We start from the raw sequence: 12,779 nt of genomic DNA, 5'->3' as shown, positions 1-12,779 counted from the left end.
TAATAAGATTTTTAAAGTAATTATCATATATAATAAATTATGATTCGATCATAATTTACACTATTAATATATAATATTTTTTTATATAAAAAATAATAAGCTCGTACCAAAAACAAAATAAAAAAAAATACATGACAATGAAATCGTCATATAAGATACGACAAATATCACTTTAAAAAAATTAATGTTTAAGTACCCATTTTTGGGGTTTTTTTTCCGTGGGCGTGCGAGTGCCGTGAGACAATGGAGGACCGCTATTTCTCATGTTTGGACGTCAAAGAACCCAAAAAAATTATTCCCGTTCCCCGGTTCCGTCAAATAACACGTAAAAACAAAGCCAGAAAATCCAAAAAAATAGGAAATGGACCCTTTTTCATGTTCAAGTACCCATGTTTGGGATTTTTTTCCGTGGGTGTGCCAAGGCTGTGAGACAATGGAGGGCTGTTATTTCTCATACTTGGACGTCAAAGAATCCAAAAAAATTATTCCCGTTCCCCGGTTCCGTCAAATAACATGTAAAAACAAAGCCAGAAAATCCAAAAAAATAGGAAAGAGACCCTTTTTCATGTTCAAGTACCCATGTTTGGGATTTTTTTTTCCGCAAGTGTGCCAGTGCCGTGAGACAATGGAGGGCCGCTATTTCTCATGTTTGAATGTCAAAGAACCCAAAAAAATTATTCCCGTTCCCCGGTTCCGTCAAATAACACCTAAAAACAAAGCCAGAAAATCCAAAAAAATAGGAAAGAGACCCTTTTTCATGTTCAAGTACCCATGTTTGGGATTTTTTTCCATGGGTGCGCCAGTGTCGTGAGACAATGGAGGGCCACTATTTCTCATGTTTGGACGTCAAAGAACCCAAAAAAATTATTCCCGTTCCCCGGTTCCGTCAAATAACACCTAAAAATAAAGTCAGAAAATCCAAAAAAATAGGAATTAGACCCTTCTAACAATTAATTTTTTGAACCATTGAAACAACACATTCAACTTTATTATGGGAATTAAACACGCCGTAAACAGGTATAGGTTACATCAACGAAAAAGCAAAAAAATAAACATCGCATTCAGTTGTTTAGCGATGTCCCAGTGACCTCATCTTCGATTTTCACAACATATTTAGTAAAGACTGCTAAAATTTCTATTGGTCCATATTTTTTCCAGTTGTTAGATTGTACTAACACCTTCAGCAGTTCGTCGTTGGTCCTCAACTCATTTATTTCATATTTCATAAGCGTATCCGAATACTCAAAGCGAGCTGGTTGGCGGAAAAACAATCGTCTTACCGTTTGTGATTTGTGAATTCCAAGAGGGGGAATCCCTTTAGGTGCAACTTGCTTTATTAAATTCTTCAGTTCATCGATGGTACATGTTGAAGAAATTTGAAATTTCTTAGGATTTTTTCCTATGAACGCGCATCCAACAAATTTGTTCTGCGGTGGCATGTTCCATTTCCCGTTGTAATACAGGATCGCGTCATGAGTACGGGGCATAGTGCGTTCAAGTAAGTTTATTATTCCATCTGGCATTCTTCCAACGATGACCAACACAAGAAAATTGATCATTACACATTAACATTGTGTTGACATCGTCATCATTTATCAATTTCATACACTGAAAGTGAATTTGGTTACCTGTATCGGTGAATGGCTTCCGGTAGTGAATTTCATCCAAAAATTATTTGTCGGATAGCTGAAGGGTATTGTGTATTCTGGTTTTTAGGCTTGCAAAATCACAGCTATTTGGTACTCGAATGGGCACCGAAGTTGAAGTTTGGAAGTAAACGCCAGTATCATTGTGAATAATTGATCCATTTGGAAAAATGAAAGCCAACCTTGAGTTGACAATCGCCTGACTGCTAGTTTCTCCTAAAAATGCCATACTTTGTGTATCAATTGGGAGACTATTTGAAAGCAAGATAATGTGTGATTTATTAGCCGTGTCTGCTATATATATAGATGGTTGTGACCGAGCGATTGCTTAACTTTGTTTACAAAAAAATAGACACGTGTGAACATTTTCGTGTTTATGTTTCCTTCAGAATGTATAGTCAAGTCAGTCAATGTGTTGTCGCGCTCAAACTTTAATACGCATACATGTCATTATGTGTTGTCAATTATGACAATGATGTATGCTACACGCGTAAATGATTTTAGTTGGACCAACAATTTTTTTGCTTAACCAAACGAGTACTTAATAATATTAATTGGTTAGTAATGAGTTACAACAAATTATATCGCATAATGAATACAATTACATAAACAATGCATGTTTAGTCTTCATTTAGGTCGACATAGTGTCTTTTGAATGACATCAAGCTTGTGTATTGCTGCATTCTACTAATATATGGAATTGTCCACTGCTTTGCCTGAGAATAACAATTGCTTGACCACAACAACGCTGGAGGCGGTAAGGGACAATGGTCTTTCAAATAAACCTGTTGTACATGAACAAAGATTATATCATGCGATGACCGTGCAAATGAACTAGTGAAGTCATTGCATAATTGTTATACTAACTATATTCAATATACCTGAACAAAATGATTTCCAAACACGTGATCGACACATATCATGCGGTGCCCAGAAGAATCAGGTGGCAGTTGACTTCTAAGAGGAAAAAATGTCATGCTTTGTTGTTGGGACAACGATACAAGAATTACGTTATACCGTGATGCAATCACATATCCCATCTCCGTTATATCCATCCACTTGTCCACACTAACCTAAATCAACCAAACATACACATGTAAGTAATTTAAAGTTTGTTATTAAAAAAATTAACCTAAAAACATACCTTCGAAAATCCATAAACAAGTAGGGACAACTTTAATTGTTCAAATCTTTTTGTGCCATCGAAGAGGTTCATGTACTCATGCGACCACCTGCCAAGTTCTTTAATCAATTCATTACGCACTAACGGCCACGAATCTTCCCCCATACCTAATAAAGAGGCAATGGACCGATATCCACAGTTACCATCCGTTTTCACATCCACAACGTCACGAATGAAACCTTGAATGAATGGCGCAAATTGATCCAACATCGGGATGATCCTTGTTGGCTGAGGCGGTTCAGAACATGATGCACTATGTTTGACTGGAGAATTGCTGCTTTGAACAGAATGAAAAACATCAACATACTCCCAGTACGACGGATCACGCTTTGTGGATCTTTGACTTCTTTTCATCGGTTTCTTCGATGCACCTTTAGTGTTGACCTTTGACGGAGGAGGGCACATAGAGTTTGATCAGGGTATACAATTTCTCAGAGTTTACTATTCAGAGTTACTTTTCCAGACACATCAAGTTCATCAAACCTTTTAGATATCGTCTCTATCTCTTCCTTGATGCTGACTTTCGTCTCACATAACCCTTGGTCTGAAAAGCAAAGTCTCTTCCAAAACATATGGACTGACTTCAATGGGATGCTGCCAGTAGTATACCTAGAAAGCTCACATGCACAAGGAAGACCGTGCGTGCTTCTCATCACACAACCACAAGAAGAGGGATTGTTGCCGAGATAACGTAGACAGTCAACCTCAGAAGCAATCTGATTTAAAGCGTCCCTTGAAACCATCCCAAGAAGCCTCTTGTATAAGGTTTTTTTATATACATGTCCAACCAAGAAGCCTCTCAAAGGATGCTTTAATTTCGACGTGTTGCAGCGTGATCATGTTGTTCATGGCATCCCAGACACTACATAGGTCTCCAACGCTATTTTGTAGTACTCTTTTGAGAGCCCAATGAGCTGATTCAACCCTACATTTAAAATACACAACAAACATGAAAATATACAACAATTAAATACCATTTATTACTAATCCTTACTAACAAATAAAATCAGTTCTTAATACCTGTTTGTTGTTGTGTTGCCTAGGCGCATGACCTTATTCGTCCATGCTGTAATAAATTTTTCCTTGTGGGGGATAATCCATGTATCGTTAACATAGTCAGTGAACATCAGCCAAGGCGAACAAGCAACTTGAAACTTCTGAAGTGACTCATGGAACTGGTGTTCGGACGGACAATCAACCAAAGTACCCCAGTTATCCATTATATAGTCCCACGCATTTTTTTCACCGATTAAAGATTTGCACTTCGCCTTCACATTCTTATCGATATGAAACTTGCACAACAAATTTGTAGACTCGGGGAAGACAGTTTTCACTGCATTCATCAGTGCTAGGTCTCTGTCAGTGACAATAACAACAGAGAGGCGATCGTTTATTAAAAATAGGCCTCGAAATCATTCCAAAGCCCATACAATATTATTAACACGCTCAACCTCCAGATATGCAAACCCAACAGAGAATGTCATCGTCGTTGTTGTCACTCCAACAAAGTCAAGTAGTGGGAGTCTGTACCTGTTTGTTTTGTAGGTATTGTCTATAAAAAAACACCAGATGACATGCATTGTATAACTTTACTGCATCTGGGTGACACCAAAACAGATCACGCACCACAACTTCATCCTTCAATCTATGCCAATGAATGTATTGATCATGTTCGAGAAGCTTCATCAGATGCTGCATTTCAGTATCAACTCCTCTTATTGAAGAACGATATGCACTTCTTGCATTGTAAATTTGCTTTATCGTGGTGCAACTGTTGGCATTGTGTTCCTTCAACGTTAGCAAGATGTATTTTGGTTTCACCATCGACTTTGTCATATCAGCAATAATTTTCTTTTCTTCCTTAGTCAATCGCTCAGCATATGGATGTCCTACTAAGGACTTGGCCAATTCATGATTGTGAATCCCACATGTCAACTTCACCATCCAACCTTCCCCTCCATGCACTGGTTTCCCACGAAGCCTGAAGGGACAACCACATTTCCTACTCTCAGTGTCTTTTCTAACGAATTCTTTATTCCTACACTTGTACATACCACTCCTTTCACACCCAATTAAGACAAATGAACTTCTTCCTCTGCTACCGGTCTCTGTGTCAGACCTCATAATCACTGCAACAAATCCATTTTCATGGGCAACTGTTCGAGCCCATTGCAAAGCATCATCTTGAGTACCGAATACCTACAACGTAACCCAAACATATTAATTTTCATACAAAACATCAATTCAACCAAATGACTCAAATTATCTATGATTACCTGAGATGTATTAAAAGCATTTGAACAATCCACATGTGGTTCATTCACCCCACATTCTTTTTCATTATCATAATCATAATCCATATGAACTTCTTGTGACATCGCATAGTCATACCTCCATTGATCTTCGTCCATCTTAAGGACATATGCATCATACACAAGTACATTCAAATTATCATATAACCACATCCACAAATTTACTACACATTAAATAACAAACATATTAACATGACATATGCATCATACAGAAGTATATTCAAATTATCATATAACCACATCCACAAATTGACTACATATTAACTAACAAACATACTAACAACTAATACAAATATATTCTAAATTTATAACTACATTATTTACTTAAACTAAACTTAACACTATAATAAACAACTAATAAAACATTTTTCTACTACAACAAAATACAATTATGTTACCTAAATCATTTAATATTATACCAAATCATTATACCTAATTAAACCAATAATCCACAATTGAATATATATATATATATATAAATTTTAAAACAGAAATAATTTTTTTTAATAATGTAACTTTCCGGAAGAACTTCTTCCGGAAGTTACTAAGGCCAATTCCGGAAGAAGTTCTTCCGGAAATCCAACATTCTCATTCTGGATCTTCTTTCTCCTCAACTTAAAATTTATTCTGGAAACAGCTTTTTACTGTTTTTCTTCTCTAAAAACTAGTCAGAAAATGCAAAAAATACTCATAAATGCGTACCTCTGACGAAAAACTTCAAATACGGAACACCTGCTTCACGGGACCACCAAATCTTCAAATACGGAATACCTGCTTCATGGGACCACCATTTAAAAAAAATAATTTCCGGAAGACCCTTCTTCCGGAAGAAGAAGGTTGTCTTCCGGAAGAACCTTCATTCTTCCGGAAACATTCCGGATGATGTTCTTTCGAAAAGTATTTCTGAGTTTTTCCGGAATCACAAAATCTTCTTTCGGAAGAAGGTTCTTCCGAAACTTTTCTGAAAAAAGTGTCTTCCGAAATGATTCCAGAAGAAGATTCTTTCGGAAAGAGCTTTCGCGGAAGGGCATTTTCGCCCATTCAGTGTTTGCTGGGTGCCCCAGCAATATTGCTGGGTGCACGTAGCAACTCCCAAACCTTAGTTATTCAACTTCCTCTCGTCCCCATACTAGTGTCCTTCACTCTGCCGCGGCAGAAAACACTCAACTCGCGTTCCAGTTTCTCTCTGCGCGGGTTTCTGCTCCACTCCGTCACAAATGGTAAAATTCAAACACTCTTCTCTTCTTTGTTTTCTCTGTATCTCAAAAATCAAAATGAGCCTCTGATTCATCCTTCATGTTTGATTCCTAACGACGACGACGTCGTTTTCAGGCCTCCGAAAAGAAACTGGCGAACCCAATGCGAGAAATCAAAGTCCAGAAACTCGTCCTCAACATCTCCGTCGGCGAGAGCGGGGATCGTCTCACCCGCGCCGCCAAGGCACGTATAAGAAAGTAAATTTTTATTTTTTTATTTTATTTTTTATATTTCATTTTGGTACCTTCTCTTACTCTCTCTCTCTCTCTCTACCTTAGGTGCTCGAACAACTCAGTGGCCAAACCCCTGTTTTCTCCAAAGGTAATATTATTATTTTCATTATTTATTGATTTTTTGTTGCAATTATTGAATTAAATGTGTGGTTTTGGATATTATTTATTGATATTTGCAACTAGGTACACTGTGCGTTCGTTTGGGATTAGGAGGAACGAGAAGATCGCGTGTCATGTGACAGTGAGAGGGGACAAGGCGATGCAGCTTCTGGAGAGTGGCTTGAAGGTGAAGGAGTATGAATTGCTCAGGAGGAACTTCAGCGACACCGGCTGCTTCGGATTTGGCATTCAGGAGCACATTGATTTGGGAATCAAGTAATAAACCCTAATTATATTTCTCATTATTAGGTTTGAATAACATCAATTCCTTTTTTGTAGTATATGTATGTTGTTGGTTTTAATGTGATTCTCTTACTATTCATATGATCAATTGTTTTAGTTTAATTTTATGATCTGTTTTGATCATAGGTGAAACAAGGAGGGACATTATAATAATAAAAAGTAAAGAAATAGAACGAACAGAAGTGAAAGAGAGATATAATAGATGGATTGAATTGGGAATTAGGAATTAGGAAGCAAGAAGTGGAAACATTTCTGAGTTTGTTTGATATAGGGAAAACGAGAGTAGAAAGAATGAATGAAATAAATATCCTAATTAAAATTAAAATTAAATGAAAATTAACACAAAATTAGACGTTTTAATATCACTAATTTTTGAATTTAATTGAAATTCACCTAGTGGGATAAGGCTTTGTTGGTAATTGGAATTCACTTACTGTGTGAAATATCATCCAATCACATATTGTCAAGTCATATATGACAAATTTGTTGGTTTTTATAATAACTACTTTGGAAGTCATGCCTATGTTTTTTGATTAACTGTCAGCTTAAAAATCTTTACACTGATGATGTGTGAACATTAAACTTGTATTTTTTTTCTTAGTTTATAGGTATAAGAGGGATCTCATGATGAATAACAGTACGGTAACTTTGGTCTTTTAGCATGCTGTATGACGTGTGTTATCCATGTAGCTGGTCTTACCTAGTGGGATAAGGCTTTGTTGTAATGTTTTGTTATATACTAAAATGAAAACAAAAAAAAAGTAGATCAATTTGTCCCATTTCATACCTGTATGGGATAAGTTTTCTCCTCCTTGTGGAAATTTGATATTTCTTATCTTCCTGTTTTCCATTTCTTTGTATACAATGTTTAACATTTTTGTGCTTCAGGTATGATCCTTCGACTGGCATTTACGGAATGGATTTCTTTGTCGTTCTGGAGCACCCTGGCTACCGTGTGGGACGACGCTGTCGGTGCAAGGCTCGTGTTAGAATTCAGCATGTGTCACGAAGGAGGATGCCATGAAGTGGTTCCAAGTTAAATACGAAGGTGTCATCCTAAACAAGTCCCAAGCACTCGTTTAAATCAGACCATTCTTAAGCGCAACTTCCTAGCTCTGTTTATCATAGTTTGATGCTTCTTTTCTTGAATTATTGCGGATACTACTTTTACAGGTCACTTGAGCTGTTTCTTGACAATTTATTTTAATATCATGAAATTTTGTCATCGATATCACTGAGTCGAATGCTCTACATGTATTTCTGGTGTTTATCTACTTTCTACTTGCGTGAAATTGAATTACATGGACAATATAGTTCAACGTTTTTGCTTCGTATGATCAATGTGTTAGTAAGATAGTTGATGTTTGATATTTTGTAGAAGAAAATTTGAAGGTAAAAAATAATAACTGCTATTTTAGTTTTGTGCATGTGTGTTTGCAGCAGAGATTTTTGAATAATGCCACATTTCCATTTTTCTTTGATTGGCTACTCTTTATAGCAGAATAGGGTAAAGATAGTTTGCTCACCTTGTAGCTAAAATAAATTGGTGCATTGACACTCTTGAATGAAACACTGTTTGCTTCATAGTTAAGTGGTCTAGGAAGAAGTAAATTATGATATTTTATAAAAGTCTTGCTTAATTCAACAATATCTACAAGCTCTAGAATGGGGACTTCCTCGTTTATCATCATCTTTTGTTTTTTTTTTTTTTTACTTTTATTTTTTTATAGAAATTATTAAATTAGAAATGAGATATATATAATAAAATAATTTAAAATCGTATTTTATTTATATGTCACTATATAACTAATAACTAATAATACTCCTCTTAACTCAAATAGGTAGTAAAATGACAGCGCTCTCTTTAAGTTCAATATCAGCTACATAAATCGTTTCAGTATCATAATTTTATTTCATAATGCGTGGCTTTTTGCTTAGAAACTCTAGGCTCAAGTAAACTTAACAAAGCAAGTGCCTCACGTTGAAAGCAAGGATACGGTATCGAGCTAGCAAAATTAGAGAGTTGCAGCTCAAGATGCAACACATGGTCCCAGGCCTAAGACGCAACAGCTGGTTCGTGTCACGCACTTAAGAAAATGAAAAAAATTGCCTCCTTCAAGAATTGATCGTAGTTCGTGAAGGCTTTTAAAATTATTTTTGCCATTATAATTTATATGACTTCATACTATTTAAGTAGTGATTTATTGATTCGATTAATAATTCATTGACTTTGTAATCTTACCTAGTCAATTATTTATCTTAGTTTTTTATTTATTTTTAGAAATCAAAGATATTGTTAGATAATTTACAATAACTTACATTTTTATTTAACTGACTGACCTAGATCAATAAGAAAATTGAAAGTGTTTTCTTCATGTGAACAGCCACAGAAGTTGACAGATCAATTGGGTCAAAAAAACCTAAAGCGATAAGCAAACCTATATGATCATTTTTCACTTTCTGATAGCTTTGTAAGTGTAGGGGAAAAACAAAGAACAATTGCTTTATTTGTGAAAGAAGTTATACCTCAACTTGACCTGGAGAAGGGAAAAATGCAACCCAATTACATTAACAAACCAAAGTACACAACAAGGAATAGTCTCTTCAACAAGAAAACCATGAATGGCTAGCTACATGTATATATATACATCCAATACCACAACCTAAATAGGACATCCTATCCAAAAATTAAACCGTTTAAGCTCAAATTTGTGTTCATTATTGGTGAGAAAATAAAAAGATAAGTAAAACCACACGTGTGCTTTAGCCATGGCGGCTTCGGGGCCAAGAACACCTAAAACAAGAACAAGCAGAGGTCCTTCCATTCGTCCTGTGTATGAAACTTTCGAGCCCATGTCAGAGATGAAGGAAAAAGAGGAAGCATATTTTCTTCATATTTACCTTCCTGGTGCGTACGTACTTTGCATATCACGTTTATTTTTTTTTTTAATTTATGATTATAATATGTGCCTTTCTTGAAACATAGGATATATCTTCTTTTTTTTAACGTCAAACAACATATTATATATCTGAATCAAAGTATTTTACATCTCTTAACCCATTTACGTAATTAGTGTGTTGCAAGAAAACTATTACAATTACGTATAAAAGGTGCCACTCAGTCTATTACAATAACAACCCAAAACGGTTTTACTCTTATCTCCATTTTTAGTGGGAATTATTTTTTAATAGATCTATTTTTTTCGTATATGTGACTATGTTTATATCAATATATTAATATAAGAGAAGGTTATGTTATGTATGCTAAGTTTGTTGATTAATAATTATTTTAAATTAATTCAAATGGTGATTTGAGATTTGATGATAATGTAAAACTGTTTTACATCGTTAGTGTATAATCAATTTTGAATAAAAATTGTAAACAAAATTATAATTAGATAAACATACACAAATTGTTAAAATTCTCATTTCAGAAAAAAAGAAATTTAATATGTCAAAATATATTGAGTCATTTATTTTAATTTTTACTTTATATATACTTAAATTAAAATTAAGTATTAAATTATGTATAAGATTTATATGAGATTTTCATCAAAACATTTGTCAATTGAAAATTGAGTCATGTTTATTAAATATTGATTATAATGTTGCTTAGGGGATCTTTAAAATGAGATAATTTATAAAATGTTTAAATTCCATTAGGTTTTAATTTGACATAAAAAGAGTGAAAGACATATGCTTATGTAATTTGCGAGTGTTTAATTAACTATATTCTCTTCTGGTGTTACTAATTAAGGAATGATTGGAATTCTCTAAGGACATTCCTTGATATTTAAAGACTAATTTAGTAATATTGAATGAATAAAATTGCTAGTAGTTTAAACTTGTATATTAATTCTTTAAATTGTTTCCCAATATATATATATATATATATCAGTGGCACCCTACTCAATAGGATCGAGGGTGTCATCGATCCCTTTCTTATCATTTCTCATCTAAAGCCCAATAATTTTTTTTTTCAAAAAAAGGAATTATTCCACACCACTTTTGTTCAAAACTTTGGGGTCTTGAGCCGAAAAAATAAAATAAGATTCCCCTTACCTTTCCTTTTCATAAAAAAGTTTCAAAGCAATTTTTAAAGTCTAATCTCCTATCGTTTCATGCTTTTTGTTTCCTTTCCTAATTGATACAGCATATTCTATATTGATTAGTAGTTTTAATTAAACAAGGAAGATTCAAAAGAAAAAAAAACATGGGAGATTCTTCAAAAATTAATATGGTATGCAATCATATCCCAACAAAATTGTCCCATAAGTTGCATTTTTCTGTCGAACTCTTGTGAGTGACATCATATTTTTCAAACACTTAAGAAACTTGTACATAACAAACGTGACATGCATGTTTTATTGAAATTAATACATCATTGTCTTTTGTGTTCCAAAGGTTTCGTAAAGGAGAAGATAAAGATCAATTTTGTGAGATCTTCTCGAGTAGTGAGGGTTGTAGGAGAGCGACCATTAGGAGGCAATAGAATAAGCAATTTCGAGCAAACGTATCCTGTTCCAGAAAATTGTGAGGTGGAGAAACTTCAAGGTAAGTATGAGCTAGGAACTCTCATTATTACAATGCCAAAGAAGCCTATCATTTCACGAGTTCCACCTAAAGCACAAGTTGAAACAACCCCAAGAATAGGTCCAACTCCATTAATAAGTCCTTCAAAGAAACCTGTGCCTGATCAATTACCAAAGCCTAAAGAAGTGGTGGCCAAGGAAGCCATGCCTCCAAAATCTCCAATCACTAGAATGGAACAAGGAGAAAAATCTAATGGACACAAGACAAGGCCTCAACATGTTCAAGAGGAAAGCATGCTGAAATCCGCCGCAATTGCTTCAACCCCAAGAAAAGAAACAGGAAAATCTCAAAAGGGTCATGAGGAAATTGTGCCAAAGATAGAGGAATATAGGAATGAAGAGTCCAATAAGCAAAATGACATCACAACATATATAGAAAAAGTCAAGGAGAAACAAAATAAAGATAGAGAATATGAGAAGCTTCATGAGACAAGAAAGCAAGATCAGAAATATATTGTTCACAATGTGGTTTTGAAAGAAAGAGAAATCAAGACAACAAGACCAAAGGAAACAGTTTCTTCCTCTACTCCAAAAGCTCCACAGAAGGGAAAAGAAACCAGCACCACCATAATTGACAAAGGAAAGAGCAAAGAAGAGGATGAAATCTACACAATAGGGAAGGGAATCAAAGAAGTAGTTGCTTCGGCTTCGGAGGTTGTCACAAAAATTGGAGAAGGGAAGTTGAATGATGAAGAAAAGCCTTTGGTTGCAAACATGGGTGCTGCAATTCTTGTAATTGTGGCATTGGGAGCTTACGTGACCTATAAGTTTACCTCTTGTAGCAGAGCATGAAACTAGTTGTGCTCAAATGTTCTAATCCTTTAGAATGTTTTCTTTAGTTGAAAAGTGTAACTGGAATATCATGCAAGGTGAATGTATGAGCGTTAATGATATTGTGATTTGCATTACATAATTGTGATCTTTATCAATATTTTTTGCTTAACACTTAATAAAAAAGTTGCTAATTTTTTTTGATAATATTTTAAAAAATTTATCAAATATGAATAAATATTACTAATATATTTTTCCGACATTTTATCAAATATTGTGTATAATTCATATCATTACATTTATTCATATCTTTATTCATATCTGATGACATTTTTTAAATGTTGTCAAAAGTTTTTAACAAGGTTTTTATTAAACATTAAGCA

At 34.6% G+C, this 12,779-nt stretch overlaps 1 protein-coding gene and 1 pseudogene across 1 annotated transcript; both read left to right on the top strand.

Moving 5' to 3' along the window:
* The first annotated feature begins 6,123 nt into the window (after positions 1–6,123).
* On the top strand, positions 6,124–8,367 carry LOC114410626 (annotated as a pseudogene).
* Positions 8,368–9,708: 1,341 nt separating this feature from the next.
* Positions 9,709–12,554, top strand: LOC114409459 (inactive protein RESTRICTED TEV MOVEMENT 2-like). Its single transcript, XM_028372930.1, has 2 exons — positions 9,709–9,941; positions 11,438–12,554. Exons 1-2 carry the CDS (start codon positions 9,803–9,805, stop codon positions 12,415–12,417), a joined length of 1,119 nt encoding a protein of 372 aa, XP_028228731.1. The 5' UTR covers positions 9,709–9,802; the 3' UTR covers positions 12,418–12,554.
* Positions 12,555–12,779: the final 225 nt, after the last annotated feature.

The sequence above is a fragment of the Glycine soja genome, chromosome 4 (genome assembly GCF_004193775.1).
Source record: "Glycine soja cultivar W05 chromosome 4, ASM419377v2, whole genome shotgun sequence".
Taxonomy (NCBI): Eukaryota; Viridiplantae; Streptophyta; class Magnoliopsida; order Fabales; family Fabaceae; genus Glycine; species Glycine soja.
Note: the sequence above shows the minus strand (reverse complement) of the source record. Positions and strands in the feature narration are given on the sequence as shown.

What these genes read in the sequence shown, in the direction of transcription:
- LOC114409459 (XM_028372930.1), top strand. Translation starts at nt 9,803, where the DNA reads ATGGCGGCTTCGGGGCCAAGAACACCTAAAACAAGAACAAGCAGAGGT. An exon ending in TCTTCATATTTACCTTCCTG is followed by an intron (nt 9,942 to 11,437) that starts GTGCGTACGTAC and finishes TGTGTTCCAAAG; the next exon opens with GTTTCGTAAAGGAGAAGATA.